At 31.9% G+C, this 25,056-nt stretch overlaps 2 protein-coding genes and 1 non-coding gene across 3 annotated transcripts; all 3 read right to left on the bottom strand.

Annotated features, from left to right (window-relative positions):
* Positions 1-11,846: 11,846 nt before the first annotated feature.
* On the bottom strand, positions 11,847-15,101 carry LOC109019426. Its single transcript, XM_019001708.2, has 6 exons — positions 14,831-15,101; positions 13,459-13,610; positions 12,793-12,902; positions 12,591-12,676; positions 12,268-12,372; positions 11,847-12,161 (listed from the first exon to the last, which is right to left on the bottom strand). The coding sequence occupies exons 1-6, from the start codon at positions 14,938-14,940 to the stop codon at positions 12,035-12,037; spliced, it is 690 nt and encodes a 229-aa protein (XP_018857253.1). The 5' UTR covers positions 14,941-15,101; the 3' UTR covers positions 11,847-12,034.
* Positions 14,114-14,177, bottom strand: LOC118349379. Its single transcript, XR_004802347.1, has one exon. It is a non-coding gene; the product is annotated as a small nucleolar RNA snoR101 (small nucleolar RNA).
* Positions 15,102-16,608: 1,507 nt separating the features above from the next.
* Positions 16,609-19,559, bottom strand: LOC109019427. Its single transcript, XM_019001710.2, has 2 exons — positions 17,400-19,559; positions 16,609-16,899 (listed from the first exon to the last, which is right to left on the bottom strand). The coding sequence occupies exon 1, from the start codon at positions 18,695-18,697 to the stop codon at positions 17,435-17,437; it is 1,263 nt and encodes a 420-aa protein (XP_018857255.2). The 5' UTR covers positions 18,698-19,559; the 3' UTR covers positions 16,609-16,899; positions 17,400-17,434.
* Positions 19,560-25,056: the final 5,497 nt, after the last annotated feature.

Raw genomic sequence — 25,056 nt, 5'->3', positions numbered from 1 at the left:
TAACGAGCAATTACGCATTCGGTTGAGTAAATATATAATTTATATAAAAAGTAATTAATTTTTTAACAGTTGATTTTATTTTCTTTTAAAAAAGAAATGTACTTACACAGCATATAACTTGATCTAGTATTATTACTAACATGGAATTGGGTTGGATGATGCAATTCCGTATGTTGGACAAAGTTAATAATTAATAATTTATTTCGACTATGTATCATGTATTTGCAATAATGTGTTTTAATTTTATGACATTTATTACTCTGCTACATAACGATTTTTTTAAAAAAAATTATCATCATTCATTTATCAGAGAAACTTACATCTATGATTGGATAGATAAAGGGATATTCTCATATCAACCATTACCTCATAAACCAATTAGTGCATTTAAAGCTCCACTAGTACATTATTTCATTTTGTGACTAGTCTGATCTTTATTACTGTTTATATTCTCTACAGACAAACATATAAGAGATAAAATTTTACCTAAATAGAGACTCAATCTCATCATTCATACAAAAAGATGACTCAACCTCTACAAACAAAAGACTAAGAGATAAACTTTTTTTTTTTAATTTTTATTAAACAATAAGATAGATGCAAAAAAAATACATATTACAATTTAGACCAACTTCAGTAGACTTCAGATAAGGTTTATAACAACAACTATTGATTTATTATATTATCTATTTGAATTAAATAGTTTAGTTTATCACATTTATCTTGTGTATTATTTTTTTAATTTATAACTAAAAGTTATTTTTATAAAAAAAGTTATACCATAAGAATTTTGAATCAAATTACTTGGTTGAATAGTTAAATGGTTTGATTTTTTTTTTAATTAAAAAAAATATCAATCAAAAGATAAGATTCAGAAATTTTAAAATAAAAAATCGAATTCGAGCTCGAGTCAAATTCGAACAACATTAATGGTTAAAGAACCAAGTTCGAACAAGAATATTCGAGTTTTATTCGAGTTCGATTCGAGTTCAGACGAGCAAACATATTAATCGAGCTTGAGTACCATTGTTCGAATTCGACTCGACTCGATTCGTTTGTAGCCCTAACTTCGAAATCTGTGACGTTGTGTGAAGGCAACACATGTCTTTTTTCAGCTACAAAAATCAGAACTGAAAGATCTGATGGTGGCGTTTCTGATGATCTAATGCGTGCGGCTAGATAAGCTTCTGGAAGGGGTGGCACGTGAGGACAATTGTTAGTGGTGTGTGAGGACCACGCACAGTGATTTGGCAAAAAGGCCACTATTCTCCGAATGATTTATGGCATAAAAGTCTTATTGTACTACGCATGTCTCGATACTTGTCAGTAAATTGTAAATCTGTCTTTTTCGACCTTGAAGGAAATAAAATAAACTAAGAAAATTGTAGTGTATGGTGTATGAGACTTATGAATAACAAAACGCATTATGCATACATGTAGAACTACTCTTTTAGATATTACGTTCAAATGGTTACGGTTGCTAACCTACAAACTAGGCAAGTATTTTTTTAAGTAGAAACATAATATGGATCTAGTTTTCAAGCGGCTTGGTTGGGTCATCACAAATCATCCTTTAAATCTAGAGTGTTGAGAAAGTTAGCTATATGAGTACACTACTGCTGAATCTATGGTGGAAGCAACAAATATTCTGGCGAGTTGAAACATCTTACTAGCGAGAGAAAAGAAAGCACCAACAATTCCCATAATAATACGTCAAACTATAAAGTTATATTTATTATAAAGTAGATTTAACATATTATCTAAAATTATGTCAATTTATAAATTTAATTTTATAAGATATCTTTTTAGATGTATTAGAATAACTTGACCTGTAAGAATTGAGTTGTTGGAGTATGAGAGAGACGTACACATGTGTGACAAATTAAATTTTGATATGTGACTATGTATAACCTAATGTTGGACTCAAGGAGCCTAATCAACCCAATGAGTTGAATTTAAGATATCAAGACTGTGATTTATAATAAAATTCTTTATTGTTTCGTTTTATGCTTATTATTAAAAAGAAAAAAACAAAAAGCTATCCATCATGTTAGTGCTATGTTTTGATCAAACTTAAAAACCTGACTTTGCCTTCCCCAATAAAAACAACTTCGGTCCATTGTGCATATGGGATGTCTTTTTAATTATTGACTTACCAAAAAGAAAATAGAAAAAAGTAAGGAAAGGTTCAAAGTGTGCTGTGACAGAAAAATTCTATTTATTATCTTTTACATCATATACTAATAGTGATTTGTTATTTTATTTAAATACACATATATTAATATATTTAAATAAAAGAATAAAAATGACAAATCACACATTAATATGTAGTGTGAAATTATAAGTAGCATTTTTTTTCCCGTCAATTGATGGGTTTTCACTTTATCTTTTAATTTTCAAAACTAACATATTGCATATTCAAATTATCAAATATTAATACTTACACTATTATCTAATTATGGACATTTAGATATATGAAAAACATGTGATGTGACACAATTTTAACAGTCATATCTTAACAGATGGTGCAAAGTGCTTATTTTTTAATAGCTCGAGGGTGTAAAGTATAATTTGTTTAATAGTTTGAGGGTATAAAGTATAATCATCCCCAGAAAGTACATATCTTTGCGTATAGGCAATTAAAAAAAAAAATATAAACAAGGTTCAAATTCAAGATGATGAAAGGGAAACTCTAGGTTGAAAATATGAGACATGCTCAAAATGTATCTAATAATGTTGTTGGATGCGGTTCATCTAACTAGATTGTGTGCAGTGAAATTGAAACATGTATATGTCGCAGTTGCCTTTCGTTATCAAAATCTTTCATCATTCAAGCATTCGCCAACAAATGAATAGGAAAAAAAAGAAATGATATTTACAGTTTTAAGCGGTACAATTCTATTACACTTACTTAAAAAAAAAATTAGATAAATCTGAAATTTATATGAAAAAATTATTTTTTTAATAATAAATTTTATTTTTTTAAAAAAAATACATGAACCTTATATTTATAACTGAATTTAACCGTTACTAAAAAAAATAGATTCATAAAACTTTTAAGAAAGAGTACAATTTTCTTAAAAATATATATATATATTTAATAGTTGACGTAGAGAATATCGACACTATAGAACTTTGATCTACAAAAATTTAAAATAAAATTTTTTTAAAAAATCAAAATAAACCAAGTTACCAACAGGCAACAGTGCTTAGTTTGTGTGAGGAGCAGGTGGAGGTGCTGCCACGGTGGCGGAGGCCCAGAGGAAAAAGTTTGAGCTGTGCGTGCGGGACGGGTTGCTTTTGGCGCATAAAGTCAATAACTCCAAAAACCCACCATGCACATGCGTAGTTGGAAGATAAAAAGTTTCTCCAAACTCCCTTTAAGGCCATCCTAGATGCTCTCCGCTACGGTCTACTCTACACCTCAGACACAACCACTCTGTATTCTCTAAATCTGACCATGTATGTCTCCATGTGCAAACTGAAAAGGATGCCCCACCCCTTGCCCATTTGTTTATAATTCCCCCCCGCAAACAAACAAAGGCGCCGTTTAGAAATTGAAAGATGATACTTGCAGTCGTCAGTGTATAAGTATTGTACAATCGTTTTAAAAAAAAAAATAAATATAAAATTCACATGAAAAGAAACTATTTTGTTATAAGTAAACTCTACTCTTTTTCAAAACGATTACACGGCGTTTGTGCATTTCACGACTGTATATAGCATTATTCTTAAAAATTAGATTGAATTGGTTTTAAGTTCAATTTAATTTTAAATTTATTTTAATATTTTAATATTTAATTATCAAATCATTAAATTCATCTCAATTTAAATTTTTTTATATATAAAATTCATAATTTTTTTTAACTCAATATTTTTTTATGTGTGAAATCCATAACATTTTTTAACTTTTTAAAAATATATCTAAAATCACTTTAACATTCAAACACATATAAATTCATCTTAAGTAGATTTTACAAAACTTACTTCATCATCTAAATTCACTATTATTCATAAAAAATCTAACTCATCTTAATTCAGTTCAACATCTAAATAAGATGTAACTGTTTCCTCTCCCATTTTAACATCTTAACTCTATAAATATAAAATGAATAATAATATAAGTACAACTCTTTTCACCATTCTATTTTAAATGAAATATATTTTTGCAAAATAAAAATCAGATCATAATGCTTTCAATTTAAATTATAATTATGCAGAAAATTATAAAAAGATTTGCCTGTGTATAATTTTTTTTCTTAAAAAATAAGGTCGAGATGGTGGGGCCCCAATAGAAATCCAAGGGTCCACGTGCATGATATGCTTCGGTATGATACATCCCCTTTAAAATGTCTAATTTGTAAAGGCAGTACCCTACTTGTTAGGATTTAAGGATCATAGCATTTATTTTCATTGTTCATGCATTTCCATACACAATGTGAACAGCAATCGAAAACCACAGTTTGGTGATCTATAACATCCCCTCCATTAACGAATCACGTTACGTACATTAATTTGTTTTGTTTTCTGGTTTCAATTTAATTTTCATGGTCCATGTTTTCATTTAAGTCCCTCTCTTTTATGACGTGGCAGCATTCCATATGCAGGATTCATTTCATCACGGTTCTCTAGGAACATTGTTGTATCCTATGTCACTGCCATGTGCTGACATGGCATCATCTTTCATCAAGTTGGGACCATTTACAGAGGGTTCTGGGGTGGGACCCTTTCGGTCCTATGAAAGAAGACCGTCCAGGTTCGTATCCGCTTAGTTGTACTGAACTGTGTGCCGAACCCCACACGGCCCTTCGCGAGTCTACTGCTCTCGTACGGGCACCTCGGTAGCAATGTTCCATTCCCACACAAATTCATCTGTGTTCTTATCAACAACATTCAGGTGTTCCGGCCCAACATATCTTATTGACCGTTCAATCGTGAACCCTGTCCCAAGCATTTTTATCATCCTAAATGATGATCTAAAAACATTTTAAACTATGTAATTGAATTTATCCTGATCGTCAGGATTGTAAACTTAATGCTTTTTTTTTTTTTTTTTTGATTGGTCGAATTTCTAATTTAACTAAAATTATCTGTTAACAAATTCGTGTTTACAAATTCGTTCATACATTATATGAAAATCTTTCACATAAGTTAGTATAAAAAATATTATGTTTTAAATATATTTACGTGAATTTGTGAATAGGTAATACTAAATACAGCCTTAAGTATGCAATCATCGTGCACTTCTATTAAAAAAAATAATTTTTTTTTAAAAATATAAATCTTAAATTTATTTATTTTTTAAAAGGAAATGTGCAATAATTACATAAATGAAAAAGGGCAAAGAAGTTAGGAAAGCAAGGGTATTTATTAATACCGAATGTGGAAGAAGGACGTGTGTTCTACTTAGTTTTAGCCAAATCCAAAAGGCAAAAAAAAAAAAAAAATTTGTTGGCAGTTTGCTTTGATGTTTGTGTTTGGGGGAATCTCATTATCCCTTGTGATCCTTCGGGATCTACTCCTAATTAACTTGGATTAAGCCCGACAATCTTGGTGCTAGACGAATAAAGAGTACAATTAATTATATTCCCAAGCTGGCTTGGTGGGTGGGACAAGCTCGGATGCTTATGTTAAAATCACCCATTATAAGTACTAGAAATGTTTGTTTTTTTCAAAAGAGTTGTCACCCATTCTCTGCCTAATGCTTTGGATTTTAATCTCACCCACGCACAGCCTCTAGATACTGTCACACCGTGGCTGTGGTTCTTAGATCAACGCAAGCTGTAATTTGTCTGCTTTCTTAATTTCTGTTGCTGAAACCTAATGATCATTAATATCAATGATACGAGCTCAATGCTCGTTCAACGTCCTACAAAACAAAGAGAATGGGATCTCGAATCTCGACCCATAAATTTAGATTTAGATTTTGATAAAATTAAAATTTAAAATCTTGAATTCTAACTTTGATTAGATTGGAAATTAGATTCGGATTGAATTCTAATTTTGATGCTAGGCTGTCATCAAACAGTGATCATTAAGTGTGTCGTGCTGCCTAGTTAAAGTGAGAGGACATATTAACATTGTTCTAAATTTTGTCATCAATTTTTTTTTTTAGCAATATGAATTCATTTGGCAACATTATAATTAAGTAGCCGTACCCTTTTTGTTATTGTATTTGAGCCAGGTCGTAAAAGGAGATGAAAGACAGTACAGATGGGGGTGCACTAGAACGTACAATCCGGAACATCCAACTGTTTTTGTTCCAACAAATTAAAACAACCGACCCTCATGAATAAAGATGAAGTTAAACCTCTTTTAAGTAATGGATGATGTTTTGTCCACCGCCCTCAGCTCTTGTTAGGAGCTATCCTCAGGTATAATTGATATTTTATTATTTTATTATTTTAATATATGTATTTTTTAATATTTTTTTAAAAAATAAAAAAATCACTATATTATTAAAAAATATTTTTTTAATCACTAAGTAAAAAAAAATTGAAAAAGAAAATAAAAAAAATTCTAAGGATAACAAACAAATACAAGGTAGGAAGCTAGCTAGACAGACCACTTTGGTTTTTGTTATTACTTAATAATACTTATGATGTGTAACGCACGCCCACAAACAAAAGAAGCTTTTGCCTGTTCCACCTTTTTCAGACACAATTTGGACGGTGCAGAGAATAACCTTATAAGCTTACCCCCATAAAAATACACTTGATTGGTACAACTACAAAGCCCACAGATTCTAAACTACATTATAATGCTCATAGTTTTACTGCTTGTTAAGACTCGTTAGAGTTATAAAAAATTAAGTTCAAATACCAATAGATTTTTATCATTGTGAGATTCTTCGTTATGTGATATATATATATATATATATAAATAAATACTTGCAAATAGAATTTCTCCAAGACATTCAAAACATAATTATGCAACTAGTTGTCGTATTATATTGTTAGCATATTTAATTTTCTCTCCCTCTTAATTTGTCACACTACCTCTCGATGATGAGCATAAGGAATTCAAGTATGGTAATGAAAGATCGAGAAATGTTGTCTTGGTGGGTGGTATTGGGTATGTCTGGTGTTTAATCATTCCTTTCGGTTGTTTATGTCTTGGTAAGTACTGTTCAGTTGTTTAATCAAAGTGAATCATTAATAATTATTAGCGTAACTAAGCAGTTATGAGATTTGCTACTCATCATTCTTATATATGACACTTTTTTATTATTTTTATATTTTTAAATTTATTATTCTTAAACTTATTGAATTCTACTCATCATGCATATACCCCATATTTGGTAAGAAAAAAACAGTGTGATACGTGGTGTGTAGAGATAATAAATAGAATTTTTCAGCTGTTATATTAGAGTTTTTGAAGCGTTTATTCGCATCGGCAATTATCGTTTGTTTTCGCAGATGTGATGAGATGAAATAAGATAAGTTGAAATTAAAGTTAAAAAATTATATAAAGTATTGTTAGAATATATTTTTTAATATTATTTTTATTTTGAGATTTGAAAAAGTTGAATTGTTTATTTTATTTTATATTTGAAGTTGAAAAAATTATAATAATAAGATGAAATATTTTCTGAAAACAAACGAAGCCATATGATTTGACGAGCAAATTCGGTTTTAGATTCAATTTAGAGTAGGAGAGATAGACATATAAAGTATATCCCACATCATTTATTGAACATTTATATGGTACGATACCCACTTTATCTGTCTAAATTTTATTCACTTTTGGCCCTAAAGTTCTTAAGGAATCCAAATCCATCAAATCCTAAATCATATGGTACATTATTTCGAGGGCATCGTTATACTTAGGGGCCACCACGAAGATAAGTTTGGCTTACAAGCATTAGTGAAAAAAAATATATTGGAATTGTTATTACTATACAAATGAAAAGACTTTTAATGGCATTTTTTTTGATGTGATTGGACTTATATTCAACGAACAATTGGCGGGTGCATTTTGTTAGAAATGAACGGAAGTCAAATCTGTATGAGTGCTGTTAGGTCCCGCTCAGCAGTGGCAGTTGGAAAATTTTATTCTTTTATTTTATCAATTTTGTTATTTATATTTTTTTAATATTTTTAAAATTTTTTTAAAAATATAAAAAATATAAAAATATTAATAATCACTTCTTTAATCAATGAATATAAAAAATATAAAAAAAATTAAATATATGAATAGTCAAAATGAGTGACAAAATAGGATGACATAGTAATATTATTCAATCTGTATTGGTTTAAATTAGTGATGTCAAATTGTGTTAAATATTCGTGTTTGTGTCGTGTCAAGACATGTATATTATATTATATGGATTAACCCTAACTCGACCCTTTAAGCTTATAGTATCAAAATCTTAAATCCTAACATGACTCACTAACATAACGGGTCGTGTCGTGTCAACCCCTGTTTATATAAATGTGTTGAATAGATCCAAAATTAACTCGTTTGACCTAGTTAAGTTTAGCATAATTTTTTATAAATGTTAAAATCATAATATCTATAAAAAAATATAAAACTACTTACAATTCTAAAATTACAAACCAAATAATAAAAATATCGAAATTAAAATCTCAACAAATTTATTTTTAGGTATAAGGATATAATTGTAACTTTAACTTTCTTAACGGGTCAAAATGTTATCAACTCATTAAGCAATCGCGTCTTAACGGATCAACATGTTTTGACCCGAACTCATTAAGGCTAAATTATAACCCGCTTTTATATTGTTGTATTTGTATTGGGTTAACGAGTCGTGTCACATATTGTCATCTCTAATTTAAATATATATATTATATATGTAGAGTTTTGCCGAATATTTTCATCATTCCAATCTCTAATTTAGTTAGTTATTTTTAATTGGAGATTGAATTTAAACCCTCGATACGATTCCAACCACCCAATAAGAGAACACGCTCCTCAGTCCTCCCAATACCCAACAAACAACCATTAAAAGAAAAATCTGGGATGATTACTAGCTAATCTTTTCTAGTTCGCATGCTCAAAGATTTGTAAAGTGGAGGGTAATAACTAATAAATAATAGAGAAATGATAAATTTACGATTAGTTTGCAACTAATTTATCGCTCTATTAAAAATGAATGGTAGTTATGTAAAATTTAAATTATTTTTTAATAAAATGTCACAATTGTATTGATTGATTTAAAATAAATTATAAACTAATTATAAAATAGTTAAAGGTGTATCATTATCCCTATGCAAAACAATGCAGCTCTCTTCCTACTGTGGCTGCGATTTTCACTACAACAAACTAACAACTTTCATTTGTTATATTAACAGTCTAAACGACGACATCCTTCTTGTACTTGATTATTGAAGAAAATCTTGAGGCCTCGTTCGAATTCAAAATCCATATTAACTCATATTATTTTATTATTATAATTTTTTTAAATTTCTACACAAAATATAATAAATAATTTAATTTTTTTAAATTATAAAATAACTTTTCCAAATTTTTATATAAAATATAATCAACAATTTAATTTGACTCATCTGTATCTATGAATGCAAATTACTACTAAACTAAACCGTTAATTTGACTCCATTTTCACCTTATTTTTTATTTTCTATTGCACTGATGCGACATTGTATCAAAGTTATTGTAGGGACTCCACACCCTTACTCTTTTAACCATTTCAAATTTGTCTATAAAAAAAAAAATTACTAAAATTACAAAGAGATTATATAAAAGTAAACTTATAAATTGATTTGATTTGATTTTATGAGATTTGTTAAATTTATTTTATAATTAAAGTAATTTTATAGTATAAAGTATTATATCAAATCACATCAGTTTATAATTTATTTTACGGCTGCAATATGTTTTTAAAAGAAAAAACAACAAAATAACCTATACTTGGACCCCATCACTCATCAGGTGAAAAAAAAGAAGAAGAAGAAAGGTTTCGGATACCACCCATCAAAGATGAAAACGGTATGCCGGATTATACGGCAAAGTCAGTGGAGACAACGTTTTCTCTTGCTAAAAAGAATAGGGTAGGTCACATGGGGGAGGTTGACGAGAAGCAGAAACATCATAATTCACCAAACTGAAAAGCATATCTTTCCCACTCTCCTCTCTATTTCACCTCAAACACATAAAAATAACCTTTCAACAAACCTTTGATCAAAGCTACAACTATTATTATGGGGGTGGGGGTGGGTTCTGATAGAAGCCCTGTACCGTACCTCATCATCATTTACAAAATATTCCTCCAATACTCATTACATATTATATATATATATATATATACATATATAGATCTGTAATCTGTCTTCCACTTCCTTTATTTATTTATATACCAACTGCATGCTAAGGCTATGACAAGTACATGGTTTACATGAAATGTACTTTACACTCAAATCCACCTGAAAAATGATTGATGAACCAACACTCGTTTGGTTGATTAACTCATCTCAACTCATCATTATAATTTTTTTAAATTTCAACAAAAAATATAATAAACAATTCAACTTTTTAAAATCCTAAAATAATAATAATATTAAAAAATAATATTCTAACAATATTTTATTATCTCAACTCAGCTCAACTCAACTCACTTTAACATCCAAACACAACCTTAGTCATGGGTTTTTGACGTCTGTTCAATCTAGGTCTGGTAGAATAAATTTTTACAACTTCTTAACACTCCACACTCGACATTTTTTTAAAATTTTTTCTTTTATTAAATATTTATTATATGAATAATGAATAGAAAATTTGAAATAATTTTTAAAAAATAAACTCAAAAAAAATTAAAAAAAAATTAAAAAATTAAAAAATTTAAAAAAGTGTGGAGTGTGGAGGAGGTTGTGTAGCAAAACTCGATCTAGTATACATGGAATCAAAGCAAGAATAGAATAAACTTCCTCATACCCTCAACTGCCTTTTTTTTTTTTTCAATCTTTGAATTCTGTCAATATCCCTCCAAACTATCTAAAAATTGCAAGATGCAAAATTTGACACAAAAGCCCTCTTGATAAATATCAAATATACTAAAAAAAAAAGAGATTTTTTGAAATAAAAAATAAAAAACCAAAATAGATATTAGAATCCTATTAGTTGTGGATGAATCCGATTGGTAAAAATTGCTTAGTCTTATATGAAGGAATTTATTTTTTTCTTGCTACGTCGTAGGGAGGGAAATCTTGATAGAAAATGATACACATAATACAACCTTTTACAAATCATGTTTTAAGAATTTTAGCTATTGATAAATATTAAATAATTAATAAAATATTAAAACAAAAAAGTAAGAAAAAACACAACCTTCATATTAGACATTGAAGACATTAGAATCCCTCCATCTTGGTTGTAAATGTATACGAGATTCCGAACAGTGAAATGTTTGATTGGGTCAGATAGGGAGGGAAATCCTGATATAATTATATTTGGGCTCTCGGCCCTTGGGTTTCTGCTTTCGAACAGATATTTGTACCTAAGCTCTGGGGTCCAGGTAGAGCTTTGGGCTTTGAAGATGGATTGGGTTCAAGTTTGCAGTGTGCTTGGTCCTGACAAATTTCTCCCTAACAATCGAGCACGGATCCTGCAGATTCATTTCCCTTTGGTCACACCTTCCCGGCTATTTTGTCTTTTTAATCTTCATGGGTTTTATTTAAAAAAGAAATCACACGCGTTAACAATAAATAATAATGAAAACAAAATACCGAACGACAAAAAGAAAATGGCAACAAAAAAATAAAGGAAAAAAAAATAAAGGATACGTTAAAAAAGTTGTAAACCGAATGTCAGTATCCTCCTGCATCAACTGTTATGGAAAGACCCTTTTTCAATCCAATGGAGAGAATGAATGATATGGTGAAATTGTAAGCTTAATGAGGGGTGAAGAACAATCATCAGCCTCAAATTAAAACAAAAAACAAAATTCAATGCAATAAATAAATAAATTATCGATGCCACAAAGATGTTGAAATATTACATGAAAATAAAAATTGATTCCCACAATTACATCAGAACAAGAGAACACCTTACGCATTCTTTAAGACTCGTCTTTAATTTTGCGTTTCTTTGACGTCCTGATTTGGTCACTGTGCAAGGAATATGCTTCACTGTGCTCTACAATTACCGATTCTCCCTCACTTTCTCTTCCCCTCTTTGTACTCCTCCTATAAAATGTTCAAAAATTACTGTGTAGGGCACACCAGAACCTTTTAAGATTCAAATATTAAAAAAACTTTTTGACTTCTTGAAATCAAAGTCCAGTAAAAAAACCTGTCAATACGTGAAACATCTTCCATATGTTTAGCCAACCAGCCAATGCTTCCCGTGTTTGTCGGAACCAGAGACCCAGAAATGTGCAGTATTTCCTCATCAAAACTGCAAATATGAACCACTGATGCGAATCAAGTGATCAATATATAAAAAAGGACGCTTTTCACATTCAATCAGTAACAAATTTATGTAAAATTCCTTGGTATGAGAGAGAGGACGGTGGAGGAGCATGCCATACTTTAGTCAATAAAAGGATAAACAGATATGCAATTCTTTGTGGGTCAGTAACCAGCTAAATACCAAATGTAATTAAAAATGTGTACCTCTTGACTGAAAAGCGTATCGTGGTTCCAACCTTTATCACATGTCGCTTGTGAAATCTGCTAGCATATTGTTCCTCACCGTGTTTCTAGGTCAAACTCCACATACCATAAAACAAAATCAACATCTCAACCATATAGATGTGTTACAAACACAAAGGAAAAGGATGTGAACTATGAAATGTGATGGTGAAGATCCACTTACGGTTTTATATCTAAATTCTTCCCGAATGTCTTCATCTGTCATGACGGCAGATGAAAAGCCAAGAACAATGACATGAATGGATGTTTGAGTAAGCTTCACAACCTTCCCTTCTGTCAGTGAAAAATATGAGGATAGTCAAACATACAGTACATAGTCATGAAATCTGATGGGCCCTAGTCTATGAAAGTGATAAGATCAAGGAAAAGAAAGAAGCTGAAAAAGTTGATTGCAGACTTTGTTCCACTTGGGGTAGGAACACACCGACATACAAAGGATTAAAGATGATTCTTGACATCTTTGACAGGAAACTTTTATAGCTGTCCATGTCCTTCCCTATGGTAATCCTATATCACATAGCATATAATTATGCCTAAACTATAGCAATCTTGCTTTATTTATCATAAATACTACCAACTGACCCAATTGATAATTACTCCTAATTATCATTCATTACTCCTTATATTTAGGATTCGGTGTAGGGATCCTCCTGATCCTATCAAAATCTTAAATGAACTCTAGATCTGCTCCCTTCCTAGAAAACAAATCTGGTATTATACATTACAAAAAGAATAATAATAATAAAAAAGGACAAGGAAAAAAATATGAAAAGGATGAAAGGAAAATACACTATCTGGTGAATAATCAGAATGGTCATAGAAAAACTACCTAAAAGCATGTTTGGCTTCGGAGAAAAAAGTAACAACTTTGCTTCTAGTCTCACACAAAAATAAGGGTGAAGTCCAGGAAGAATCTTTGCAACTTTATCTTGAATTTGGACGTCATAGGCTAATACCACACCATCAAAAGTTTCATTGAACCTGTAATCAACGCCAAAATGCTCACATAAGCACATCATCCCAAGCAGACTTACTCCATCTTGTAGATTTCAAACGATTAAGATTCAAATTCAAATTAGACACAGATGTCTCGCACTCTCTACCATCCCCCTAAAAAAGGCCAGAGTGCTTAATGCTACAATATTTAAAACCACAGAATTGCACTTTCAACTATGAAAAATAACACAAATAGTGCCACACGATGCAAGTTATGCCATATCCTCTTGCTGGCAGGAGTGTAACAAGCAACATCATGGTCAGTCAACAATAATAAAAGTGGTAAGGCTTGCTGCATATGCCAAAGACCTTCCATTCATAGAATTGGCATATTAGGATAAAAACCCTTCCATGGTTACTCAAATGTATAACATAGAAACTTAACCAACTAGTGAGCATGCAAGGTGATCGAGTGCAATAATCTTAAAAATTGAGATATCAGTGCACTTTAACCATTCATGATTTTGAGACAAAGGGTGCAAAGACAGTGCATCAGCATGTGTACTTGTCAACATATGAACTTACCTGAAGTTCAGAGATCAAGTGTAAGCCATCATGTGCACTGAATTTGCACCAAAAATAAAAATTGGAAGGAATATAAGCACGAAGTGTTAAACATCACTATTAATACATGCCAGTAGGGTAAAAGCATTATAGTTGCATCATCAATGACACAAAGTTAACAGAGTATACAGAAATAAGGATGTTATCAAGCATTGTATCCAGGCGCCTAGCTCTTTTTTTTTTTTTTTTAATGATCAAGATAACAAATTTATAAAAATGGAGATTACAGCTCATGGGGGAATAAGGAGAGGTGTTAGATGAAGATATGTGGTGGGGTGGTTTGTATGGGAATGCATCCAATAATACTCGATGCAAATGCCTAACTGAAATATCCGATAAATAGCCATGAATAAGAGCAAGACAATACCAAAGCTATCAGTATTCAAAGCATAGCCATTTAGACTCACAGCATATTCGCCATCTTAGTTATTTTCTCAAGTTTTCTCGTCATCCAAACAATAGCACATCAACTCCCGCCCCGAACAAAATTTAACTCCGCAAGTAATAAATCTAAAAGAGTAAAAGCTCATTCATACACACTCCAATAACATGGACACCAATGTTTCATAAACACCAGCATAAAAATTAAAAATCATCAAGCCCCAGAAAATCGAAAAACACAGAAGGGTAACGAATAGTACTTGAAAAGCAGAGAGCTGAGCTCGCGTAGGACAGCTTGGGGAACCTTGGTACTCTTCGATGGGTTCACGTAAGCAACCAAATTGGCATCTGATACCTTCAACCCCTCCATTGACGGGTTCCAATTACTATTAGGAACTAGGGTTTCATTTCGCAGAGCTATAAACCCTAAGCAATTGAGAGGGCTTTACTGCCAGAGAAGCAAAAACAGACACGCTTTTACGGCCACGATGCTTTACATCGTTTTAGATGGAGGGTCTTAGGGTTTTCGTGGGATTTGGGCTTTATATAGCAAGAAAGAGGCAAGGGGCTTGAATTTGCTGGGCTTGTATGTATTAATTTTCCACCAAATAATTTTGATTGGATAACATTACATGCTCCATAAATATTACAAGACCCAATTTACGTGTCTCTATTTCTCTCTTAATTTATGAGTTTTATAAAATTCAAATCTCTTGAAGAAAAAAGGCAGAAATTATAGTTAGATTGAAGTTTTAAAAGATAGGGGAAATATGATAGGAATTTATTTTATGTAATGTTATTGAAAATCTATTCAATAGTGTAATTGATAATAGTGTAATTTTGCAATACATTGGTAGTTTTGTTTATGATTTTTGCCCACATGTCATTGTTGTCATGTCATATCAACAAAGCTCATTTACTATCATCATCATGGAGTGGTAGCTCAAGAGTGAAATGACTTCACCAAAGAAAAACAAGACAAAAATATTGTGATTTTTTTTTAGTGGTGCGACTCTGCCGCCCACTTTATGTGTCGTTTAGTATAAATTACATTTTTATAAAAATAAAATGCATAAACGATCAAAATGAATGGCAAATTAAAGAGGTATAGTAGATTTTTTTTTTTTTTTATAATTTTCTGATCTAAGCATTTTATTCCATTCCGAAAAGATAAATACAGAATGTGAATCCATTATATTAGATAGAAAAATTTTAAATAGAAACCTTGCACTACATACATCTACGCAATCAATATGTGATTTATCATTTTTGTCATTCTGTCTTTTTATTTTTGATATAAGGGGGTGAGAAGTTTCGGATCAAGATTTTCTATTTAGAGAATCGGGTCATATGCTATCAGGCTCTTGACAATGTCATTTTATTTTAATGCTTAAATATATGTGTTTAAATAAAAATATAAAAATAACATTTTGATTAAATAAGACTGTGGTGTAAGCCTTCTAATAGAATAACTGACATTATTCGCGATTTAGATCTATCTCTCTCAAAATTGCAACCAGAATGCAAAGCAATGGTCCCAATACTTGATTGCAATCATCTATACAAGTTCCCGTTACGGCATTCAATACGTCATTGCTACGCAAAAACTTCTGTACTGAAATTTCAAATGGGTGGCTCTAGTGCCACCGATAAAAGGTATGATAGTGTAATTTTTTGGTATTTTATTTTTTAAAGCATTTTTATATGTATGTTTTTTAAAAAAATACCAAAAAAAAAAAAAAAAACAATAAATACACTTTCTCGGTATACCTATCATTTTCCTTTTCAAATTGTTGTTGGGGGTAAAAGAAGTTAAGCAACGATCCCATAATTAATATCTTTATATCTTGTGTATCAATTTTCACAATCATTGGTTGAGCTTCTCGTTGCTGAATTCAATGGTAGATCTCCATGAACTATATCTATTTTGCAATGCATATGGTTGCACATATCTTATGTTTTTTTTTTTTTTGGCAATCAGATGTATTCTAATGGCTTCTCAAATAATGCAGGGTAAGCTCCTACAAACGAAATTACTAAGGAACCTCAATTGGCTAATTTTCTGATTAATTTCTGAGCTTAACCCAATTAACAGATCAAAGAAAGGGTGCATATGGATGCTCTGCTGCGGGTGGCATTCGGCCTGGATTGAGGAAACGAAGCTGGTAAGGTGTCTTTGTGCGCACTATTGAATCGATTCAAGAAACTCATCCAATGTTTGACCGATACACAGATTACAAGTGGTTATGGAGCTGATGCAAAGTCAAGCATTCCATGCAACATATGCACCAGAAGTCCTCTCCCCAGATAACCATCCGAGTTGTTCCAGCTTTTGCAGTATATTCACCACAGAGATAATTGATGAGTAAATTTTTTTTGAGATGCTAATCAAAAATATCAGAATAATGCTAATCTTTGAGGCCTGACTTCTGAGTAAGGTGGATCTCGATTCAATTAGAAACATTGTACAGAAGAAGGCATATTTTAAAGCTGAAACTCAAACATCAATATGAAATACCTTAACAGCAGCAAAAATACACTGCGATTCTTTCATTTTCTAATATGCATATAACAGCCTTACAACTACATTTACATACACATATCATTCTTCACTGCCGATTTGCAGGTGGGAAAAGAGAAAAAAATAGATGCACGTATTCTGCTACTGAATCAATATCATGAGGATGTTTAAAGCAATGGACTCAAACAAATTCTGTGTGAACAAAGATGGGTATGGATATAAATATATGAAAAATTATATTTGCAAGTCGGTGTGGGCTCTACACTGCTAACATGTGAGAATTTTCTTTGTAAGAGAATTTATATTACCTCCTGTTATTTCCTGTTGAAGCTTCTCTTGAGTGTCATACTCTCACAGGCTTCTGTAAAACGGCAGACAAATAAACCTCTAATTTCCCTGACCCAGTTGAGTCTGCCTTCTCCCCCACAACCCACTTGAGCTTTTTATATGTAAACCTTTCAATCAAACTTGTTAACTCACTTTTCTTCTCGTTGTTAGGACAACAAAAATTATCCAACCAAAACAAGCCGCCAGCCCTTAAAATGCGATCAATATCAAACATAAGGAACTCCAATTTCTCAGGTTTTCCCCCCATATCCAATCCACCAACGACGTGAACAAAATCAAACGCGTTATCGTAGAAAGGGAAACGATGATCTAAACTCAAGAATAGGGGGAAAAGTCCTCTTGCAGCAATAAATTCGCTAATTGGGGCATCAATATTCAAGGTGCTAGTGATCACAGTCACATTCCTCTCTGCCATTCTAGCAGCAAAGGTACCAGACCCACCACCAATATCAAATCCAATTCTGGCCCCTCCACTTCCCAAAGCTAAAACATCATCAATTAGAAACTCATTTTTGCCTCTAGACTTGACAAACTTCTGATTCTCGTACCCACCAACCAAATCAAAACAACCAACACAATCTTTACTCAGTTTCTTGCTGTTCAAACACTCAAAACTCTTACACTCAAGACCACTCCAGATAACATTCTTATCACCGACAGGTTTCCAGAGAGAAATGGGAAAAGGTTCGAGACCCACCTTAGGAACAGACTTGGCAAAGCACCTTCTTCTGGGCAAAGGCTCACAACCGCGCAAAATTAGCTTCTGGGCAACGCTCCAATCGTCAGGGCAAGGCCCAGAGACCTTGTAAGCCATATACTGAGACAATAAGTCCACGGATTTCACACAGGAATGGCCCACGGAAGCAACCATTTCGGTGATCCCAGTTCTTGAGTCTTTCCCCAATGGAAGCTGGCGAGGCTTGAGAAAAAGCTTCAGCTCGTTTGCAAGGTGAGGTCTTGAAAGATCGAGGCTTTCGTAGCCAAGAAGCTCTTTTTCCATCTTGGCTAGCTTTTTCTTTGAGGAATCGATCTCTCTGAGGATCAGCGAGACGTGCTCCGAGATGAGAGAGATATTATTGTGAGTTGGGTGAAGTAGGTGGCTTTGGCGGTCCTTTGGGGAGGATGTGAAAGCGTAAAAAGCAAATAGATTGGTGGTGAGCAAAGAGAAGAGCATGATAATGTTGATTGCTGAAGAGTACAGGGCTGCTCTTCTGAATCTTGCTGTTCCATCCCCGATTTTCAGAGATACTGACCCCATGAAGGTTCTAGTTCTTCTAGTTTTGGCTCAAAGAAAGAAGAAAGTGAGATGGTTCCGATAGATGAGACTTGTGAAGTGGAGCTTGTGGAAGAGGATGGAATGAAGTCATATGTTATCGAGAGGAGATTGGGATCGAGAGGAGACTGGGGTAAAGAATCAATCTGCTCCCCGCCGCACACCAACACTTGAAAGTCGGTTTACATAAATCCAAAAAAACATATCCTTGTATCTTACTATAACGAATGAACATGAATGAATAGTCTTTTATTTGACACTTTTTGAGCCGCATATGCCCTGTGTGACCTTAATTACGGTTGAGCCACTGACAATTCTACTTTCTGTTCTTTGGAGCACAGCCATCGGAGAAAGAGTCCCAGAATTCATGGAACGCGGGTTTCGGTCTCAGTGTGAGCGATCGGAGATTGGCATTTTCGCGCCAAGCTTCATTTGACCAAGCACGGGAGCCTCACACGCCGGTTTCGATTAATCTGAACGACCTGGCAAAGCCTCTGCTTGCTCAGAGCATTTCAAGCATAGACATTCTGACTGGGCTCTTATACTCTTTAGATGAAAGCGTGAAGGAAACGGATCGGCCCAGAAATTATCGTTTTTGTTGTTTGTATTTTTTATTTTGTAGATCATGAGGTCCGGAAATAGGTACATGAAGAGATTGTTCGTGATGATTTCGCTTAACGTGGCGTATGTATTCAACCGCAGAGTTAGTTATCAGGCTGTTTACGGGCCGTATAGGTGAGAACGCCTTTTTGCCTTCTCTAGCAGATTATTTACACACTCGATACGTGTATATCATGTTCCTATAAGCTATGATTTTCCTTTTGTCTGAAACCCCAGTTAGAAGACATAGGAGGAGTAAAATAAAGAATAAATCTTCTTCACACACTACTGTGTGAAGAAGCCCCAGCACACCTAACGTGCTGGGGTGAAAAAAAAAAAAAAAAAAAAATTTATAAAGAGTGTGCTGCGGGTTCTGGCTGATGCGCAGCACAGTCCTAAAATAAAACCACAATTTGGGTTCTTCTTCGGAGTATGAGGCTTCCCCATCAAGCACCTGTTAGCACAGCTCTTTTTTTTTTTTGAACGGTACGAGCAGACCACTTGAGCAGATACTTAGACTTCCATTTTGAACTACCAAGCAAGGTAGTTGTATAGGCGGAATTGAGTATTCGTCATCGTAATCAGAACAAACTGAAGGAAGGAGACATGCAGCACCAGATCAACTGTCAAAAGAAAGCAAAAACCACTTAAAGACCACTCCAAAAGGGACGAAGTGACTCTCTAATTGGAGAAGATTTGATAAAGCGACCAATGGCTAGCCGGATAAGATCTTTATTTGATTAGAAACGGCAGATGGAAAGCCTTACTACTTGAAGGGTGAAGGAAAGAGAGAGAAAGTAGATGGCTTGCTAGCTTTCTCAAGAAGATAATCCGCTATCCCTGCTTTTTTTTTGTTATACCAAAGCATGTATATATTTTACAACAACTTATTTTTCATTCAACCGGGCAAATGTGCCTTGCACATTGCCCCACTACTAATATACATATATATATATATATACACTCATTAATAAAGGGCAACCAAGTGCATTGCATGTGTGTCCAGTTGCAAAAATATGAAAATAATTTTAAAAATAAGAATTTCTTGTAAAAATATGTAATAATAAAAAATAGATTAATATATATAATTATGAAATGTAATAGTTGTCTATATTTTAAGATTTTCTTATTGATCATAAAAAATATCACACATATTATCTGCAGAATATCCATGACTATAACATAGGAATTTCCCACAAACACATTTACAACTAATTATAACGTAAAATTTTTTAACTCCAGCAATATGAGAAAAAATGTTTACCTTGATTGTGAAGCCTCTATTTTTTTGTAACTATAACATAAAACGTTCTCATTTTTTTCATATTCAATTGTTTTGTTGCAATTTTTATATGACATGTAATAAAATGGTTGATGTAATAAAATTTAAGTATATGCACAGTCTAAAATCTAAAACACAAACGCGAGATTTATCACAATTTTGTTCTTCAAAAAATAAGTACGACAAAATCTCTTAAGTTTTGGGCTTCACTCTTTTCTTTATATTCAAATCTTTATCTCGATTATGACGATGTTTGAAATCCTCTATATTATTGAGTATATGAAATCCTTTATATCGTTGAGTATCTTTGTGATAGCTTGGTCAATTGTCTCAAATCATTCCAAGATGGAAGGCTTGGGCTAGCTTATAACCATTTTAGGCACAATCCTTTCCGGAGGAGGAGTTGTCATTTTGCAATTTCCTATCGGGATTTTCTAATCCTGTTATAACTTTTACCATTCCTGAAAGTGTGGAGATGTAAAATATCTAGCATATTTGTGTAAGTGAGAATCTTATTTTACAGCTGCATATATAGTTTTATCCTTTGAGTTTATAGTTTGTAATTTTTTAACTTGCATATGTTGCAACCATGTGATAAATAGTTTGTAGTTTGTAGTTTGCATTTTAGCATATTTGTTTATATGAGAATTTTATTTTACACCTTTTAGGGATGACCATATGTAGTTTTATTGTTTTAGTTTGTATTCTGTAGTTTTTTAACTTGCATGTGTAGCAACCATCTCATAAACACTTTGTGGTTTGCATTTTAACATATTTGTTTAGATGAGAATTTTATTTTACAACTTTTAGGGATGGCCACATGAAGTTTTATTCTTCTAGTTTGTAGTCTGTAATTTTTTAACATGCATGTGTAGCAACTATCTAATAAACACTTTAATGTTTGTATTTTAGCATATATGTTTAGATAAGAAGTTTATTTTACAGCTTTTGAGGATTGATCATGTGTAGTTTATTTTAAGCATCGTCATATATACGCTTAGTCTTCTAGTTTGCAGCCTGTAGTTTTCTATCCTGCATGTGTAGCAACTATCTGATAAACAATTTGTGGTTTGGATTTCAGCATATCTATTTAGATGAGAACTTTATTTTACACGTTTTAGGTAGTTTGTAGTTTGTAATTTTTTAATTTGGATGTGTATGAACCATGTGATAAAAACAGATAGAATATATGATGTAATTGAAAACAGAAATGAACAGAGGCATATCAGTTTCAGTATAATTTAAAGTTAATGAAAAATTAATTGACAAGAAAAACCAAACAATTACATACGGTGTTAATTTTGAAAGTAAGAAGACATCCATCATATCTGTTCAGATGGTAATTTTGTTCTTTCAGTTTAGTCTCTAGTTTTTGAACTTCCATGTGTACCAACCATGTGATAAATGGTCTGTAGTTTGCAATTTTTTTTTTTTTAATTTACATGTATGAACATGCCATAAGAGCAAGTATGGTATATGGCATAATTGAAAGCAAAAACAAACAGACGCATATCAGTTTCATTATACTTAAAAACAAATGGAAAATTAACTGAAGAGAAGAAAAAGAATTACATACCTAGTTATTTTTGAAATTTCAAAATGAGGAACAAATCTAACAACCTTGAGCTACTGAATGTTTGTGTGATGTGAATAAGAGGATCTTAATTTTAAATGTGAGAGAATTAACAAGAAGAAGAACGTAAGAGCAAATGGAGTAGAAAGTAAAGATGAAGAGAATTGCTCTTATATGAAGTGCCAAGCGGTGGAAGCGGCAGAAGAGAAGGAAAAGGAAAAATTAAAAAATCATCCAATTTCTGCAAATCTGATAATACCAAATTGTAAACGGTGCTATACGAGGATTAAAAAAAAAAAGTTTATTCAATTTCTACAAAGTGTAAACGGTTAAAATACATTCTAGAATAGACGCCACTTCGCGGATGTATTTTTGTAAAAAAAAAAAAAAAAAAAAAAGATTTTACACAAAAAACTATTCGGTGCAAACAGTTGTGAAAGGGAAGCCGAACTAAACGGTAATTTAATAAGAATAGCAGTGCCAAAATTGGGAAATAGGCTCACAAATTTAAGGGCAGGATTGTAAAATATAGAACTCAAAGAAAACAAATTCCAAAGCAAGGGTAAAAATGCGAAAAAAAAAACGACGAAACAACAACCCAAGGATACGAACGGAAAATAAATAAAAAAAGTAAGGAAAAAAATGAAAATAGAAATAGACCACTGCAGAATCGAAGGATGGATGGGGAAAACAAATAGAAAAGTAAGTAAAAATAGGAAAAAAAACCGAACACAGAACGTTAAACAGAGGGAAATTGAATTGAAAAGCAGGGGTAAAATCGGAAAAAAATAGACGAAGGTAGTAAGTCAAGGGTACGAACGGAAAACAAATAAAAAAGTAAGGACAAAAATGAAAAATATAAGTAGACGACTGCAGAAGCCAATGATGGAAGGGGAAAACAAATAGAACTGGAAGGACAAAAATGGAAAAAATAAAAGGAACGCAGGACGTCAGACATGGGCAAAATAAAAAAAAATAATAGACAAAGACCTTATTGGCGCTTATTATATATAAGATATATATTATATATATATCTCTCTCTCTAATGTTTTGATACTTTTTATAACTGTAACGTTTGTTATAAAAAAAAAAAATGTTTTGTAAAAGCTGCACAATTTTTTTTTTTTAAAAAGTAGATTTTATATCAAAAAATATAAAAAAACATATCATTTTTCAGTGGAATCTATTTTTTTTTAAAAAGATATGAACAAAATTTGTTTATTTGAGACTTATATTTAGAGTATTATTCTTAAAAAAAAAATAAGTATTTTTATGCAAATTTGTAAAGAGCAGAATTCATACAGCACACAGTTCGTTCACATTGTAAATAGTTTCCTGACCAAATATTCTAAAAAAAGAAAAATAAAAATTGGAGTAATTTCTCATGAAAAAAATATTTGTAGTTTTGAGAATGGTTGGCCTAATTCTTTCATGAAAAATGATAAAGATATAGGGAGGACTTCATGGGGTTAATACAAAAAGACAGAATTTTATTGTAAAATGTCATATTATTACAATTAATTAAATAAGAATTAGTTTATAATATATAACATAATATGATAGGATAGAAATACTATATATATATATATACACACACACGCACGAATTCAATAATTAGTCTTTTGCATTCCAGAATATTCTAGCGTACCACATAACCAAACGAATATTTTTTTATTCTTCGTTCTCTCCTCTATCAATAAAAACAATATTGTTTCTTATCTCCCAAATAAAACAAAATCAGGACTCTCTCTCTCTCTCTCTCTCTCTATATATATATATATATATATATATATATATATTCTCAGGTATGCTCATTAACCCTCTTTCCTTTTTTTTGTTGTCTGTCCATCATTATACAGGGTTTTCTCGGGTATATTTCTTCAAAGCTTATCCTGCATTTGATGCTTGCGTCTGGGTGTTTAGCCGTGAATTAGCTAGCTCTCAATAGTTCCGTTCTGTTGTGTGTTTCCAGTGCGTATGCTTGCGAGAAGTTGCTGGATCTTGTTTGTATATATTTTTGTCTTGCTGGATTTGGTTGGGATGGGGCTTCAGTGTTAAATAATAGGGTAATGTACTAATGATACCTTACACTTACTTTTTTACTGCTTTACTACCAAGTTTTTATTTTTATTTTTTTTATTTGAATCTGAATTAAAAAGCTCAAAATATGAATTTTTTAAATAATTTAAAAGAAAATAAATTCAATCAACTAATGAAATCATATAATTTAATTAAAAACAAATTCAATTTTATAAAAATTGAAGAAATCCATTTCTTCAGATTTCAATCCAGATTCAAAGAGTAAAAGAAAAAAAAAATTAAATAGTAAAATAGTAGTAAAGAAAATATAGGAGTATCATTATCTTATTAAATAATATGATAGGATGGGTTTTCCGATGATTTTTGGTCTTGCTGGATTTGGTTGGGCTGGGTTTTGGAGTGTAAGAATTTAGAACCAAAAAAATATTGCTGAAACATAAACCTGCACGAGAACACAATACTCTGAACCACACGGGAGCATATTTTTAGGTCTTTCAAGCCTGAGCTTTTCCTACTTTAATAATAATGTGTATCACAAAACAGTACGAATATTTACTGAATCTGTATGCGTTCATGAGTTTTTATATGTTGGCTGTCTTGTGTGGGGGAATCTGTTATTGTTTACCAAATAGATTTCAATACTCATATGTACTTGGCTTGGCTGTGCTCATTTGTTCCATCGACCAGGGGTTTTAAATTTTTCCTGAATATGTTATTGTTTGCCAATCTGTTATATGCCAATCTGTTATAGTCAGTCAACATAAAAAACTTGGAAAACTTTTCACCATTACTGTTCAAGGGTCATTTTTTTTTAAAAAAATTTAATTAAAAAAGAGCAAAAAGCCGAGG

Source organism: Juglans regia, chromosome 8 (assembly GCF_001411555.2).
Source record: "Juglans regia cultivar Chandler chromosome 8, Walnut 2.0, whole genome shotgun sequence".
In the NCBI taxonomy this organism is placed as follows: Eukaryota; Viridiplantae; Streptophyta; class Magnoliopsida; order Fagales; family Juglandaceae; genus Juglans; species Juglans regia.
Note: the sequence above shows the minus strand (reverse complement) of the source record. Positions and strands in the feature narration are given on the sequence as shown.